The sequence below is a fragment of the Setaria viridis genome, chromosome 1 (assembly GCF_005286985.2).
Source record: "Setaria viridis chromosome 1, Setaria_viridis_v4.0, whole genome shotgun sequence".
In the NCBI taxonomy this organism is placed as follows: Eukaryota; Viridiplantae; Streptophyta; class Magnoliopsida; order Poales; family Poaceae; genus Setaria; species Setaria viridis.
In genome coordinates, this window is record NC_048263.2 from 27,347,350 (window position 1) to 27,365,547 (window position 18,198).

The 18,198-nt window shown below is 44.8% G+C and overlaps 2 protein-coding genes across 2 annotated transcripts; both read right to left on the reverse strand.

Moving 5' to 3' along the window:
- Positions 1-46: 46 nt before the first annotated feature.
- On the reverse strand, positions 47-1,412 carry LOC117857872 (F-box/kelch-repeat protein At2g44130). Its single transcript, XM_034740771.2, has one exon. The coding sequence runs from the start codon at positions 1,252-1,254 to the stop codon at positions 139-141; it is 1,116 nt and encodes a 371-aa protein (XP_034596662.1). The 5' UTR covers positions 1,255-1,412; the 3' UTR covers positions 47-138.
- Positions 1,413-14,047: 12,635 nt separating this feature from the next.
- Positions 14,048-17,991, reverse strand: LOC117834632 (glyoxylate/succinic semialdehyde reductase 1). Its single transcript, XM_034714172.2, has 8 exons — positions 17,713-17,991; positions 17,477-17,587; positions 17,303-17,404; positions 16,167-16,268; positions 15,531-15,646; positions 14,822-14,900; positions 14,558-14,728; positions 14,048-14,466 (listed from the first exon to the last, which is right to left on the reverse strand). Exons 1-8 carry the CDS (start codon positions 17,815-17,817, stop codon positions 14,368-14,370), a joined length of 885 nt encoding a protein of 294 aa, XP_034570063.1. The 5' UTR covers positions 17,818-17,991; the 3' UTR covers positions 14,048-14,367.
- Between the last annotated feature and the right edge of the window lie 207 nt (positions 17,992-18,198).

An 18,198-nucleotide genomic window follows, 5' to 3' on the forward strand; every position in this document is an offset into this window, starting at 1 on the left:
AGCACTACCCATAAATTGAATCGAATGAAACTTTCAACGCAAATAATGATCTGAGATTCGAATTAGAAGACATAACCCCAAACTTAGCTCTGTAAAGCGGCAAGCGCCATTTGCAAAACGCCTATGCTAAGCTAAGCTTTAAATCCGCACGGCCGCGGCTGAGTAAACGAAACCGCTGAACCTTGACGGCACGGGCACTCGCTTCCACGGAGCGCCGCCCGCTTCCATAACCCACGCAGAGTACTTGCCGCCCTCCGCCGCGTCCGCCACCGTGCCGAACACGAACAAGGCGGCGCCGTCGCCGTCGCCAACGCCTACCGCCTTCACGCACGCCTCCATGCCCGGCGGCCCGGCGGCCACGTCCCTCCACGCGCGCGGGACACCGTCCCATTCCCGCACGCCGCCCTTCCCGGCCCGGACGGCCCACAGCTTCCCCTGCACCGAGGCCAGGCACGTCTCCGCCGTGTCGGGGACCACGTCGCCCTCGTCGGTCCAGGCGCCGGCGGCGAAGCGCTCGGCGGTCTTCTTGAACGCGCCCTGGGCCTCGGTCGGGTAGCCGCTGGCCGCGAGGACGCCGCCGCCGGGGGTCGCGACGAGCTGCGGCTCGTCGCGCTCCTCGGACATGTCCGGGAGCGCGCGCCAGGCGTCGTCCGCGACGCTGTACGCGAGGGCGGAGCGGAGCGCGTTCTTGGACTCGTCGTGGCCGCCAGCGACGTAGACGTTTCCGTCGCCGCCGCCGGCGCATCCGAAGAAGCTCCGGTTGTCCGGCATCTGCCGGCCGCGCCGCCACGTGCCGGCGGGGACGTCCAGCACGCGCACGTCGCTGGTCGGGCGGAGCGTGTCCGGGTCCCAGCCCCCTACGACGGCTACGTGACGCCCGTCGCCGGCGGCCGCGCACTGCGCGAATAGCGGCACGGGTCCCCACGCCTCGGCCGGCCCCTTCACGCGCCGCCACTCGCCTGTGGTGAGGTTCAACGCCGCCAGCGCACACTCGGGCGTCGACCCCTTTCCGTCGCCCCCCGCGGGTGCGGCCTGGACGAGGAACACGATGTCCTCCGCCGCCCCGGCTGTCCTCCGGCGCCGCCGGAACTCAGCGGACCCGACGGCGCCGCGCCACCCGCGGCACACGCGGCGCATGCGACGGTGCGACCGGCTCGGCACCCGCGCCAGGCACTCCATGGCCACGTCGTCCGGCAGACCCGGGATGAGCTCTCCCTCCTGCCCGCCGCCGTCTTCCTCTGCTCCCATCGCCATGGCACGTTCTTCCTGCTTGTCCTTCGAACTGTAGCAATAGCGTGCTCGCTGGGTGGCTGCGTACAGGTCTTCAACCTATTGCTTGACGGCGCCCATGGAGAACGCAGCGTCGTGCTGTGTACACGGCTTCTTGTTTCTTGTGACTTGGTGGAGTGTGATGCCTGTGAAGGGGTTTTGGGGGGGTTTAAGTAGGAGGAGGGTGAGAGTGAGGACAAATTTAGATTAGGATTTGATGATTGCTAGGTACTGCCATACTGTGGTCAAGTAAAAGTAACACTTTTTTGTGTATAGTGAAATAATAACAACTTTTTTCAGAAAGAGAGTGAAAATAATACTGGAGCGAGATATTATTATAGGAGCATGTGTTTGATCCATAAAGTTGCATTTCTAATAACACTTGACTAGTGATATTTTTACTCAAATTGACTGACGATATTTTTAGATCGGACTGGGGTAAGCAGAAGCTTGATGAATGATATTTTTAGATGGAACTGCTAGAGGACAAGGCAACTGGAGTGGGGTTGAACATTTTATGAAACCAGGTGCATATTGCTATGCAACTATGAAATAGATTAGAGTAAAACGCTTCAATATATAGGAAAAAGTTCAAATTATATAGCCAAAGTCCGGATAACCCCTAAACAATATTTTGATCCAACTTACCCTGTAAACTATGTCATTTGATTCAATTTACCCCTTAACACAATTTTTTTCCTCCATACACAAGTTGAATTTCAGTTTAAATTTTGTAGGATGGTGGTGGAAATCATAATATATGTCAAAAAAATAAGATGAATTTCTTATCATTATTTTTCTTATAATTATGTATCCTAGGAATTAATTATCATTAAATGTCTTACCATATCAAAATAATGATAAAAAAATCCATGGTATATTTTTCTAAGATATGTTATGATGTCTATTATCATCTGCAAAATTTTAGCTTAAGACTCCACTTCATGGAGAAACAAAAAAGACAAATTATGTTAGGGGTAAATTGAAAACCAAATTACATAGCTCAGGGAATAAACTGAAAAAAATAGTTTAGGGGTTATCCAGGCTTTGTCTATACTTGAGGGGAGTAATTTGGACTTTTTCCTATATAAGCATGGAACGAGGTTTACCACAGCGATAGAACTTGGCATCCACATATAAACATAACGGTCAAGCATATATAAAAAGACATTGTTGGAGTATTTTCGCGAAAGGATCTTCATGGTACAAATATATCTAAATTTTGTTTCCATTATTATGATATGTAGAATATGTTAGTGTGGCTATACCGTACTAAGATCTTTCCTCATGTCAACTATCTTTCCTCATGATTAGTAAATGGAGGATGAGGGTGTTGACAAACTTGGTTTGGATTTAATGATTATTAGGTAACATTAGAGTGAAAATAATAGTGGCAAAACGAGTTTTTTAGGAGGAGCTAATATAATGTGTTTTCTCATATAAAGTTTTATTTTTAACAAATTGATTGCCAAAACTTTTATGCAAATTAATTGGTGGTATTTTTATATGGGATTGGAGAAAGAGTGACATAATTGTTTTCCTAAACAGTAAGCTAAACTTTTAGCTATATATGCTCCATATATTTTATGTACTGTGTGCATATGAATTATACATTTTTGTATGTATTGATAAAATAGATATAATAACCTCAGGTCTACTGATAAAATAGTGATGTAGTATGTTTCCAGAATATGTAATAGAGGACATGTAATAGAACGTTTATGGACTAAACTGCAAGTATAGCCCTCATGGTGCATACACCTTGAAAATGGAATTACTAAAACGGGCGTGCAATATTGCACAATACACACTTTCAAAGTTGTCAAAACAACACGAAATAATTTGTATTAATACACCAAGTTTTTTTTGGGTAGAAACCAAAGGAAGGTAGTTGTTATATAATAATTATTATAGATGCTAGATGCATTGTACATATTTAGAATAATGCATTATTCTATTTGAATGTTATAAAATAGTAGATTATATGGCACTCACATTCAATCAATTGCACAAATAGGGAGTAGTGAAAATAAGGAAAATCCTAGCAGAGATGTAGTCAATAACAAATATCTATTGCTGGCTTTTTTTTAAGGCCTCCTGGTACTAGAAAGATTCTTGTTAACAAAAAAAAAGTTCATATCCCCTTTGTGGCTGTTGGTGGTGGATAAGTAAACGATTTGGGGTGACATTATCCTTCTTACAGAACTATGTTCAAATTGGGTAAGGACACATGATATGAAAAGGGCACACGGGTCACCGTAAGACAAACCTTATCTTCTTGCAACTTATTAATTCCCGCATGATGCAATTCAATTGGAGATATTCCTCCCATTGAGTGGATAAAAGCGAGTACACTGACTAGTAACTATCAATAGCTTGACACTTTTACGGTGTGATGAGCATGCACCATATATGTAGGTTGTAAAGCCATCTGAAAAATATCATGCAAAGCTGATTGCTGTGGCTGATGCGAGCAGAGCAGAGCGCGGCTTGCTTTCTACCGAAGCAGCCAAAGCACAACGAACAGCATGCACCACATCGGGACCGGGGCAGACAGACGCAGGTGTGTCTTCTAGAAGTAAACCAGTGGCAGTGGAGCTCGGCCGCCTCCCAAGGGAAATGGCTCCTCAAATCAGGGTGTGAGGTGCAACTAGCTGGGGGCATGTTCCACCCCTGATGGAGGATGCTTTGGTTACTATCTTTTATTTGGACAATGTTTTTAGCTCTCCTTTTGCCTTGATCATGCCAAAAACTATACTTTTTGGATGTCTTGATCATGTCAAAATTTAGTATGCAATATTTGTGTTCCTTCCTTGATCATTATAGAAAGGCAAACAGATTGTCTTTGATGCTGCCGACATGTCTTGTCCTGTTCCTACCAATCTAATCTAGTAGCGCGGCGATTTCCATGGCATTAAGTCCAGTTCCATTTGGCTATTGAGTAGGATACCATCACAATACATATAGCTATATGTGGCATCTATGTGAAGAGAAAAAGGTATTGCAAGGCGTGAGCACCTAATGCTCCCTGTAGTAACAAATATCTAACATTTTGAATATATTTAATCATTCTTTTTAAAAAATGATTATCAATAAGTTTAGTCTGAAAACAAAAAAACATATTTACAGATTTGTGTTGAAAAGCACTTTTTATAATCTCATAAGCTTATTAGATTTTACAAATACACTATGATAGAAAACAATGGTCTAAGTCACACCTCTGTGCAGTAGCTATTAATATTTCCCCGGCACAAATAGTTAACGTTTTAGGCAAATCCAGACAAAACTTTTTGAAGCACGGGCTGTCATTAACTTTTTTAGAAAATAGAAACTTTGACACTATGTAAAAAGAAGATTCCCCATCACATCAAACTTGCGGTACATGCATGGAGTACTAAATGTAGACAAAATTAAAAACTAATTGCACAGTTTTGTTGTACTTTGCGAGATAAATCTTTTGAGCCTAATTAGTCAATGTTTGGACAATAATTCACAAATACAAACGAAATGCTACAGTTGCGCATTTATAGCAAAATCCCAACTTTGACACTCCTAAATTGGGAACTAAACAAGGCCTTTGTTTCATTCGAATGGGTACATCCTTTGCTTGGCCAATGGCTCTCCGCTCCATTTCCTCGTCATTTACGCTACAGCAATATTCGTTTCAGTAACAACCCTTTAGTTCTTTCTCTGTTTTTTTTGTTTTGTTTCGTATGTACATTTGTTTTAGTTCTTGTGAGTTCTGACTAAATTAACATTTCGTTTAAGTACATCATCATTCCTACATTCTCAAAAGTTGCTAATTTCATGTTGCTCTTCTAGAACGGCACAGCTGTAAAGCGGCTGCATGCGAGCCGCTACCGATATATGGTTCAGATAACACTGATGATGAAAACAACTTGCATTGACATCATCCCAATGACTTCACCTCCTCCTCGAAGCAATGTCATCATCTTGCACTCGCTGAACGCAGAGACATTTCTCATGCAGAAACCCATCAGGTCGATCGGTTCCACCATGTGGCCAGACGGAGCAGAATCATCGCATCCTTGTCAATCGCAGGCCACTTCGCCAGGTTACTACTATAGGCCACACGCTGTTACTATTCCATGATTCGATTTGCTCGCTTTCCTCCGATCCTAGCCTTTAATCTCTCTCTCTGTGTGTGTGTGTGTGTGTGTGTGTGTTCGGTTTTTGATCCTCAGGGGCCCTCCATTTGGCGCCGACCTGGCGACCTCGCAGCTGGACGAGAGGAGGAGGAGCGAGCGGCGAAGATGACGAGGTCCCACTGGTTGAGAAAGGCGTCGCGAAAGGCATCGGCGCATCGCTCCGATTGAAGGGTGGTGCATGGCACATGCCTATGCCTGAACCAGTAAGCCTTCTAGAAGCCATCGTCATAGCAACAGTATATTGTGTAGTGCGCACACCTGCCTAGCTTTTGGGCTCGTGGTCTTGGCGGCCACCTTTTCCTCTTGCAATTCTGGCACCTTCTTTTTTTTTTGAAAAAAAGGAGAGGGAAATAAAATGGCACGAATAAAGTTAGAGCATTTTCACTAGAGATGCAATAGTGACACCATTGGGTACTGGTGAGTCAACTAGCTAGTTCATTTTTATTCTACTTTTTTCCATCGAAACTTAGCTTGGATTAGTTCATTCTAATGAGTTTTAGTTTTTAAATGACCACACGCATCAAAATTTCTTATAGTTTAACATATGCTATAGTTTTACGTTTTTTCATGTACTCCTTGTTAACCATTGATCCCGATGCGTAATATGATGCTTGCATGGTTGCAATCCAACCCCTTTGTTAGCTGCAGAGGTTGCAGTAGTAGCCAGTAGAGTAACGCACGGTTTGCAGCTTTAGTTTGCATTATTTGACGAAGACGCGGCACCCAGAAATGACCTTGAGTCCTTGACTACTTGACCTGGACCCGTTCTGCGTAGCTGGATTGCTACTGCTGCTAGACCTTGACTCCTGCTCGAGATATCAGTCCACACAACTACACTAGTAAAGCTTGAATCCTACGGCTACGTTACATTCACGCTAAAACATTGGAAAAATGGGACCTCTATAATGTCTCCATGCATACCTCGTAAACAGAAATTTAGTCAGGAAGCGAGAGATCGCATGTCCTGAGGAACAGAGCACCGTGCATGAGCCGGTGTGCAAGATCTGGTGCTTTGTTCACCTTGACGTTGCTGGTAGCAGTCATACCATAGCGTTTTATTTGTTTGTTCTGTTTGTTTGATCTCGAAGCAGTCTTGGTTTGATTCCCGATCGACGACTTGCATTGACCCGCCGTGCAGTCCGGAGCACGCGCCGTCTGCTTTACTCCTAATTTGCCCCCCTGGCACACGGCTGTACGCTCCGTCCGATCTACAGGAGACGACCGTGACTCCTAAATGCCCACAGAGAAACCGAAGCCCAATTTCACTTTCACAACAGCAATAAGCATTATTTTAGAAACAGAAGCGTGTAACAACAAATATCAATTGCTAGCTTTTTCTTTGTTTGTTTTGGAATGGTATCTTGGTACCAAATTAAGATAAACAAAAGATCTTAGCTTTCTCAACAAAATTTCAATCTCTCTTTTGCGGCTTGTGATGATGCATACTAAAATGGATAAGAAAACGATTTGGTATAATCCAGCTCTTATCACATGCTTATACTTTCCAACTGATGATGCAAATCGGGCAAGGACACCATGATGCTTATAATGGCATGAAAAGGACACAAATGGGACACAGAAACACACACTATCAGTGCCTTGCTTTACCTTTGTAGATCGACATCCATATGGTGGATGACCAATCTCTGCCTGCCAATGCTCTGGGTCTTTTGGTTAGTTCACACTCATCATCTGCCACACATTCTACTATGCATCAAGAGATTCGGATAAGGTTAGCGATTCTTGTATAGATCATATTCCTCTTTGTTGGGTGGTAAACACTAGCAAATGTCACCAGCTTGCCCCTTTGCTTGCTGTGCTATACCCCAAAATTAAATATTAGATCAAGATATCGATGGCCAAGCAATCTAGATATATACGCCATCACATGATCTGATTTGATGACAAGCCAAGTAGTTTTCAAGTCCGAATGAACTTCCACGAATTTACTGCAAAACTTGGACCATCCAACTTACGATGAAATTCCAGCACGTACACGGCCACTGCACATGATGATTGATGATCGAGAGGGTGGCATGTGGCCATGCCAAGCACGAGCTGCGTCCGGCGCCAGCCCGGTTCAGGTCCAGGCCAGAAAGACACTGAGACCTTCTAGAAGCCAAATCGGTGGCGGCGGTGGGGTGGGGCCCTCCTGCCGAAAGAAAGGGGTATTCTCGAGGCAGGGTGTGAGGCCGGGCGCAGCTTGCTGGGGAGTGGGGACACATTCCACGCTGGTGGAGGGTGATGCTCCGGTTCCTGCCTTCTCTCGCATCGTTTTGGACCTTATTTGTATCTCTCCCTTCTCATTCAATTAGTTTCATAAGGCAAACGGAGTTTAGTACTAATTTGTTTCTTCCTCGATGATGATTCTGCAAATAAAGGCAAAGAGTGTCTTGGAAATCGCAGCATGTCTTGTGTTCATCTCCCTTTCTGTAAGCTAATACTGAAGATTTCTGTAGCAATTTCAGTCCAGCTTCATCTTATACGGCACCTAGCTATGAGCAGAAAAAAGTATCGCAAGACACACCAGCTGTTAACACTAGCTTTGCACAAGTTTGTGTTGCCAATGGCTGCGCTTCTTGTTCTCGTCCTGCTGCCAACAGCTATTGTGTGCCAGTAACAGTCTCTTGAGTTCTTTATATAACTACCATACCTGACAAATCGCTATTGGTATTTGGTAACTAATTCCCAGCAGCTCTTCTAGAATAGAAGCGCTAATAAAGAAACGGCTGCATGCAATCTGATTATCTGAAATTACATATGGTTCAGAACTTCAGATAACACTCTTTATGAACAGATAAACTGCGATAGCTCCTTTAGTTTTAACCCCAAAAAGAAAAAAAAAGATCTGCTACACTATTCTCTGATGAAAACAACTTGACATCAACCCAACATGATTTCACTCCACGAAGCAATGCATGCCATAATCTTCATCTAGCACTTGCAGGATGCAGAGATATTTCTCATGCAGAAGCTAAGCTTCATCAGTGATCAGCTCCCACCAACAAATATCACATCCATGTCGGTCGTCAGAAAGATGGAGATACAGCTAGCGCTCCCCAATTTGCATTTTCCCAGGCTTTTGCCATCATTTGTCCATATGTCTGCGTGTGTGTTTTATGGTTCTTGGATCCTTCTCCGGGGCCCTCCTTTTGGAGCTTGCTCGCCCGGGACGAAGGCAAGAGGAGTGCAGCTAGCACTAGCAGCGAAGATGACAAGGGCCACTGGTGGTCTGGTGCAAAAGAGTCAGCCACATTCACTTCCAAATAAAAGACAGCCGCTCCGATTGTCTCGCTCTTGCTTTGCATATGCCTGAGCGCGGCTAGGGGTGGATATCGAGCCAGCTCTGCTCGGCTCAGCTCGAGCTGGCTCGTTAGGGTAACGAGCTGGCTCGGCTCGACTCGTTATCTTAACGAGCTAGAAGTGGAGCTCGGCTCGGCTCGTTTACCAGCTCGAGCTGGCTCGATATACGGACATGAAGTCATCAGAAGATGATGCCGTTGGAATTGCAGCTCAAATTGGACAAAGTAAAAATCGAATGGCAATACCCTGATAGAGTACGGAGATTCCAAATTAAATCCAAGCAAACAAATAGATCGATGTCACTAAATCGGACCCCAAATAATTGGACAAATCGAATCCAAACAAATTAAACCACAAAGTAAGGTCGTGGTTTCAGCGACCTCCACAGCTCCGAGCTCGGCGGATCTGCACCTTCAGTTTGGGCGCGGGGTGGCTTAGCCCATGGTGACAGAGTGGCGAGGTGCCTGCCGTCACTGGTGGGAGCCCGCATGAAGCAAGCCGATCCACCATGGAGGAGATCCTGCCAGAGAGCGCCGCTTGCTCCGCGAGTGCGCAAGGCGCGCGCATGCACGAGAGGGTGGTGTCAGGCTGCTAGCAAGGGAGGGAGGAGGACGAGAGGCAGGGGAGAGAGGGGAAGGGATGGGGCGGCGACTCCGTCCAGTGGCGGCGCGGGCGAGGAACGAGAGATATCTCGAGCTTATCTTTACCTATTATTAAAGCAAGTAATGCCTCTGCCTGGATTTTCGTCCATCGTGATCATTTTGCAAAAACCCCCCTGACGTTTCGTGAAATCAACCCGCAGTCCACTTTTGAAGAGACGGGGGGCTCGGTTGCTAAAAAGTGCAAAGGGAGGGTGTTAAAGGTGAAACGAGTAACGTCTCTGCCACATTATTTTCGTCCGTCATCCTATTTTTCAGAAAAGCCCCTGAAGTTTTTAGAAATCAACCCGCAGTCCATATTGTAAAGAGAAAGGGGTTCGGGTGATAAAAGGAGAGAAGAGGGGGAGGTTCCTCGAAATAGTGCCAGCATCAGTCCCGACCTGCTCACTGCGTCAGCCACCAAGAAATCGCTAGGTGCACCCGGTAAGTGCACACGTCTTTTTACCTAGAGCCCTTCCCTTGTCCCAAAAATTCCTCAAAAATTCTCAAAAATACTAAATAATATCCTATGCCTGTCCACGCCTTTCTTTTCTATTTTTCATCTCATATGAGCTCTATTTTTCTGTATCACTGGAGCAACGTGTGAGCGTGTCCATATCCAACCGCGCGGAGACCGCACACGCAACAAACTGCCGGATCAACGCGATAAAAATGTTACACAACATGATAAAAAATATGGTGCGCTATATGACACGATAAAAAACATTGTGCGCTAAGTAACGTCGTTTCGCCGTAGCAACGCACGGGCATCTTGCTAGTCGATGCCAAAATGCATGCGTGCAGCGTGTGGTGGCCCTGGTGGGCTTCAGCGGTGGTTCATGTAGGTTTCTAGCGGGCTTGTAAGCTTGTTGTTGTTGGGCTCGTGTGAATACACTGGGCCGTTGTGACGTTGGGCCATTGCCGACCTGCTGCTTGCGCTGGCTCGTTGGGCTCACGAGCTGCTCGCGAGCCAGCTCGAGCTGGCTCGTTATCTACAACGAGTTGTAAGCTGAGCTCGGCTCGTAAAGAATTTCTAACGAGTCGAGCCGAGCCGAGCGACTAACGAGCCGAATCGAGCGAGCTAGCGAGCCACGAGTTTTCCGTCCAGCCTTAAGCGCGGCTGAACCAGTATAAGCCTTCTAGAAGCCATCATAGCAACAGAGCCTGCTGAGCTCGTGGCCTCTGCCAGCTCCGCATTTCGCTTACAGCTTGGTGCTGAGGCTAACTTTTTTTTTTAAGAAATAACTAAAATGGTCTGGACTCAATCCACGAACAAGCTATATCATTCCGGTTTCATGTTCACGGGCAAATTAAAAGTCCAAACAATTATATATATATATATATATATATATATATATATATATATGCAGTTCCAAAGGTGTTCATTATTGGAACATAGTTAGGTGTGGGTAACACCGTAAGCGTGAGTTTTTGTTTCCATTTGTGTCGTGTTTGGATAAATAGGTGATGCCAATGAATATTTTGAGCTCTTTATTTACATGATATGAACCTACTATTATTATGGACCCATAATAGTTTATGCAACTTTTCCCTAACTAAATTATACAGCTTCCATAGATCCCCATCTTCTCTGCTTCCGCTTACCTAGAACGTCATTGAGCTACTCTACGGACACCGCCATTGATGGTGTTTGCCACCAGTTTCCTACTTCTTGATGATCCACTATAATCTTCCACCACAAGCTTTCCTCTTGCAGAGCATTAATTTCTCCCTTGCGGTTGTATTTACCGCACTGCGCATGCCCACCTGATATACCCCACCACATGTCTACCCATCTGTCACGAAGGTTGCATCTATTGCACCGCATGATTTCATCTATTCCCATGATCCTTGTATTATGCCCAAGACATGACCCTCCCTAGCACTTTATCAACATGTCTTTTCCCCTCTCTCTCTCTGTAACCGTGTGTTTTCACCTATGTGTGTTGTGTTTAGATCAATAAGTGATGTTGGTGACTATTTTGAGGACTAGATTTACATAGATCTGAAACCTCAATTTGGAAAACCTAATGATTTATTTAACTCATCGTCTACTGAATTACATAGCTTCCACAGATCCTCCTGTCTCTATGCGTTCGCTTACCCTAGCTATAACGCCGTCAAGTTATTACTCTACAATCTCCATTGCTAGTTTTGTCTACCGTTTGCCTACCTCTCGGTGATCTACTATATTCTTTATCCAATACAATCCTTCCTTCTATCAAGCATTTATTTCTCCCATGCGCATATGAGACGTGAGCCTACCTGGCACTCCGTCCGACATGCGTGTTCATAAGTGTAACTGTGTGTAAGCGTGTGTTTGTTGTTTCCTTGTGTGTTGTGTTTTGATGAATAAGTGATGCCAATGAATATTTTGAGCCCTCAATTTATGACGATCTCAACCCTCCATTTGGGGACCATAATGATTTACGCCACCTATCCCCAACTAAATTATATTGCTGCCACGTATACCTATATTCTTTGCTTTCACATACCCTAGAATGTCACCGAGTTACTCTATAGTTGCCATTGCTAGTGTTTGTTGATTGCCACCAATTGCCACCTCTCGATGATCCATTATATCCCTCATCCAGCACAACCCTTCCTCTTATCTAGCTCGAATTTCTTCCAAACGATTGCATGTGCCATTCCACATGTCCACCTCATATGTTGCACCGGGTGTCCACCCATCCGTTGTGAAGGTTGCATCTACTACACCATATGATTCATCTTGTCGCATGATACTTGTAATCCATCCGAAACGTGAGCCTCCCTAGCACTTAGTCCAACATGTGTGTTCATAAGTGCGAGTGTGTGTTTTTTTTTTCGTGTGTGTGATGTTTCGATGAATAAGCGATGCCAATGAATATTCTAAGCCCTTCATGTAAATATCCGAACCTACCATTTGGGAACCATAACGATTTATGCAACCTTTCTCCAACTGAATTATACAGCCGTCATAGCACTCCACCTGACATGTCTTTTCCTAGGGGTGGAGTGTGTCTTTATGTGTGAGCGCGTGTTTTCATTTGCATGGTGTTGTGTGTTGATCAATAAGTAATGCTAGTGACCATTTTGAGGATTTGATTTACATAGATCTGAACCCTTAATTCACGAACCCTTATGATTTATGGATCCTTTCCTCAACTGAATTATACAACTGGCACAGATCCCCATGCTCTCTACTCTCGCTTATCCTAGAACGTCGTCGAGTTACTCCACAGCTGCCATTACTGGTGTTTGCCACCAATCTCCTACCTCTCAATGATCCACTATATTCTTCATCAACATAAGCTTTCCTCTTGTCCAGCATGAATTTTCACATGCATTTCACATGCAGTAGCATTTGCTACACCGCGTGTCCACCTCTTATGTCGCACCGTGTGTATTTACCCATTCGTCGTGATGATTGTATCTACTACACCCACATGATATATTTTATCTTGTCGCATGATCCCTGTGTTTAGGGACGGGCATTCGGGTAATTCGGGAAATTCGGGTCGGGTAGTTCGAGTATTTGAAAAATTCGGGTTTTCAAAATAGCTACCCGAACTTCACCCAAAATAAAGAATACCCGAATTTTTGGTATGAAAAAATCAGGTTTGGGTTCAGGTTTCCTAAAATATCCAATAAATTGCATTTCTATGTCCTCAACCGCCACCATGTTATGGCCACAACTATAATAGTGCATGGGATGAAACAAAAACACATTTTAATATATCACATACTAATGTACACATCAAACAACAAGCAAATCAATAGATCAAACTAATAAATTTCGCGACATTTACAACCTACTAGTGCATAATCTAATGGCTTTTTAGTATAGTTTAGGTAAATCCGGAATTCGGGTACCAAGGTTGAATAATCGAACTTCTCGAATTAAATTTGGGTTTCTCAACTTCGTACCCGAAATAGTGATCGGGAATATCGGGTTCGGGTATTTTAGTATCGGGTCGTTAATTCAGGTTCGGGGTTCAGGTTCGGGAAATTGTGCCCACCCCTACCTATGTTATGAATTCCTGCAGGGACGGAGACGAAATCCCCCATATAAGGGTTTGTTTGGATAGAAGAGGATTGGAAAGGAATGAAGAGGATTGAGTTTAAAATGAACAATTTCCTCTCCAACCCCTCTTGTTCCACTTCAATTTACTGGTATCAAACAAGGCCTAAAGTATATGCCCAAGTAACATGGCCTAAGACACCCGACAATTTGTGTGTGTGGTCAAACTTAAAGAAAGGAATTCATAAAACAAACACCCCCGGAAACTTAAACGAAGCCAACCTGCGAACAATGCATTCGTGATTGCGTGACATGTCTCCGGAGTCCAGAATACATGTCTCGTGGAAAGGAACGGATGACCATGGGCGATGCAGCGAAATCCGGCTTTATTGGCCTGATGACTCCGGCAAAGCCGTGCTGCTTGATTGCCGGCGAGTTGACCCGGGCGGCAGCTTATTTGCTTTGCCACCTGGCATACACGCAGAGGCAGAGTCACCTAGTTTCAGTGGAGGTTTCATCAAGAGTTTCATAACATTAAATAGCTCACATGCCACGTCAGCAATTATACGGTTTTATGGTCAGGGAGATTGCCTGGTCTGCTGCTGAAAGCCTTAAACCTTTTACACTACGAGTTAGGACCGAAATTTATTTTGGAAACAGTGCACTGACAAAGGATAGGAGTGTCATTTCTATGTCATACGTCTTCAATGCAACAAAACCATTCCTGGTGCAGGCAGCTAATTCCAAGTTTCCAATTACAATGTTACATCCATATCGTGCACGTACGCTAGAATCAATGCTGATTTATTTCTCCTGCGAGGTCGGGTTCCAGATCCTGGATATACACATCGCTACCATGACGAGCCAATTGCCTTTGACAGAAACTTACCACGAAAGAGATAGTGCTGCAAATCTGCGTAGAAACTGGGGAACCACGGCCATGTGAATGTGATTCTAGCATCCGAACGAGACCAACAATAGCCCATCACGCCTGGCCTGAACCACCTGCACCGCCCTTCACTACCTCATAGACCGCCGAGAAGTCCAGGTCCCCCAGCCCCAGACTTCTGGCCTTCTTGAATGCCTGTGATCGAAAAATGGTGGTGTCATGTGCCTTCACTCAAACCCTGTGTTTTGTGAGGCGTAGCACAAGTCGAAAGGGAAGTATGGCGCACCTCGTTCGCAGCTGCAGAGACCGGCATGGAGACGGCGTTCTCATCTCCCAGGGCCAGAGCTAACCTCATGTCCTTCTGCTGATGTTTCAGAGGGAACGCAGGGTTGTAGCTGCCCTGCAGCATTGCGGGCCCCTTCAGCTTGAACATTGGGTTTGCGATAGCGCCGAGGTCCTTTTGAAGTCAAGAAATAAATATGCTGTTATTCAATGGTGACAAGGTGGATTCTCAGGTTCACAGTAATCTCAGAGACATGGAGTGTCATACCAGGACATCAAGAAGCGCCTGGGGGCTCAACCCACTTTTGTCGGCCAAAGAAAGTCCCTCGGACAAAGAATTCATCATACTGCACCAAGAAACGTAGTTGTGATCAGTTAACTTACAAACCACAAAGGTAAAGAGGCACTAAAATGTGCTAACAGCAGAAAGGGGGTTGTACGCCTCTGAATGTGCAACAAGCATCTCAACAGAATCACATCTGAAAGAGAAGGCCCATAATCTAACAGACACGGATCAGGAGGATTTGCAGTACATATGCTATTCAGCACATGAAAGGCTCAGATTTGCAGTAGCAAAAACCTCTATCATGTGACAAGAGTTAGAAAATCATTATCATTAAATAGTAAGAAAAGGAAAAGGATAAGCTTCAAAAACATTGCAACATACCAATTATGTCTTCGACTGACATCCCAGTGATCCTTAACAGTTAACAGTAGATTATACAGAACAAATGAGCATATATAATTATTACTCTTAGGTGCTCCCAAGTCCCAAAATATGTATTACTCTGTTCTTTTGTACTTGTCGTCCTAAAATGCATGCATTGCACATTATGATCCACTAACATAAACAGAAGTACTAAGATTTGTCATGTCACAATGATATCAGTAGATTTGCAATCATCAGTACTTGAATGTCTGCATTTTCAGTGCTTTGATGTCTATATGCTTTTCAGCTGCCCAAAATAAACACTCACCTTCCCATGACCATGTTGACCACAAGCTTCATCTTAGCTCCATTTCCAATCTCTCCCAAAAAGAACGACTTTTTCCCAAGTACATCAAACGCAGGAACTATTTCATCATACAATGTCTGTAAAAGGAAGAATCAAATGAGCGAACAAGATATGGTAGGGGTATGGTTAGGCAATACGTGGTGTTATCTTTTGGCAGGGCAGAGCTATTTATATCTGATAAGTTACAGGTTATAAGTAACATGCACTGGTGACTTTCCTCCTTTAACAAACATATCCTGATCCAAAATTTGTGTACAATTATTAGAGGCTAATACATGAACCATACCTCCTTAAACTACAGTGATTTGTTTACTCATTCTCTGTTATGATCGAAGTAAACCCAGATACAGGGGCAAACATCATTGACACTAGAATGATGAAGGAAACGTTTGATCATTAGAACCAAAAGCAATTAAACAATAGCATAAGTCCTAACAAGAACTACAACTGAACCCAAATGTAGCCAACTTAATTATTTCAAGGGAAGAAGGATAATGTCACATTAGAGGTTTGGTGAAGTACCATAAACTAAAAATGACAGCTAGTTGCAGCAATAGTCATAAAGGATCATCTTAAAGTCAGAAAACAGTGAATAACCTTGTCCCCGGCAGCAAGAATGACCAATTGACCATCTTCAGCTGGCTTCTTGCTCCCTGAAACCGGAGCTTCAACGAAAGCTCCGCCTTTTTGTTTAACTGCCTGAAAAAAATGATCAAAGAAGAACAAATCTCAGTAGACTATTAATAAACCTTATCCATATGGCAACCCTGGTGAAAGTTATAGATATTTAAAGTAGGGAGGACGTAAATCTGCTACACATGCTGTGTTCATACAGTCTATGAATAAGATGCTATGGAATTCATCTCGGACTAAGCACAAGTTTGTACTAGTTCATACATCGACACATGATGGTGTACCTATGCCTACAGCATAAAACGGGATTTCCATGTAGAACAGATTTATGACTAAGCAGATTTGACAGGAAATACCCAATGGTATGCAAGGAAATTTAATTTTTCTTCCTTGCCTCCAATTCCATATTTCCTTCCTCATTTTGTAACTCTATTAGTGGAAAATACAAAAAAAAAGGGTGGTAAATGTGCATACTTTAACAACCACTCCTCCTCATTCTATAACTCCATTAATGAAAAGAAAAAAGAAAAGATTCGATGTACTATACTATCTTAGTTTCAAAATGCCTAAGAATGATTAGAAGATGGGAATGCACATCAAACCCAAGGCAGATTCGATACGGTGGTAGAACACGCACTTATAATTATAAGCAATTTGGGACATTCCAGAAGTGTCATCATATTACCATATCCAGTGGTGAGACCGTGCAGAGAGATCAAGGGACATGCCAATCGTTTATGTTGCATTGACATCCATAATAATAAATGATATAAATAACAAAAACAACGATGTAAAGTTTTGTCTGTATCGCTCAAATTTTCAGAAGTTGCCTGATTTCGTCCCTAGCAGCCTTCCAAGTGGCAATCCATACACCCAGACAGCCAAAAGATCATACCATCTACCAGTAAGCGATCAAATAGCCCTTAACAGAGTATGCAGGGCCGCATTGGCAACTGAACAAAAGCTTATAGTCTTGTAGACTGTATGCACAGACTAGAGCTTTTGTTTTGGGGGAATACGAAACGTAAAGGTACTGAGGGCATGACTAATTACTCAAAAAAGGAATCTAAAGAAAAAATAACAAGCACTTGGGATGATACCTCACTAATCTTGGACGAAGTCGCGGCATCGACAGTGGACATGTCGATATAGCCTTTGCCATCCCCGATCTGCTCGAGCACGCCATCCTTGTCGAAGACAACCTGGATGGAAAAGAAAGGGGGTCAGAAATCGATTAAGCATTGCAACAAAGGTGCCACGAATCGTGCGCTTACGGATAGGGCGGCGCTGGGGTCGGAGAGCATGGCGATGGTGTATCTGCACTTGGCGACGACGGCGGCGGGCGTCTCCCCGACGGTGGCCCCGAGCGCGACGAGCTCTTGGCACTAGGAGAAGAGGAGGTGGCCATGGACGTCAATCAGGAGCACGAGTGGGCTCAATCGGACGGGAGGGGACGGATTCGGATTGAACGACACAGCATAAAAGAGCAACGGCGCTTTCCAGGAGATACCTTGGCGAGGGTCCGGTTCCAGACGGTGACGCGGTAGCCGTGGCGGAGGAGGTTGGTCGCCATTGCCTTCCCCATGATGCCCAGCCCCAAGAAACCGACCTCCATCTCGACCTCCTAGTCTCCTACCCCTGCTCTGCCCTCTCCTCTCCTCTCCTCTCCTCTCCTCTCCTCCGTGTGCGCGACGCAGCAACCGCGGGGATACACTTGTGCGCGATCCAGAGCGCAGCCGCCAGCAGCACAAACCCTCTCCCCTCCCTGCCAATCCTCGATTTCTTTACATTTTTCCTTTTTTATTTTATTATTATATGGATCAATTTTTTGTCGCTCTCGTTAACTTTACCCCCAATCGGATCGGACATTTGTTGTGGCGCCAGGGTCTACGGAGCTGAAGCGCCGCGCGGCCGTCGACGGGTCGTTGGACGGCCGGGATGCGGCTGCGGCCCGACGGAGCCACCCACCTGTCAGCATTCTCCGGGCTCGGCCTAG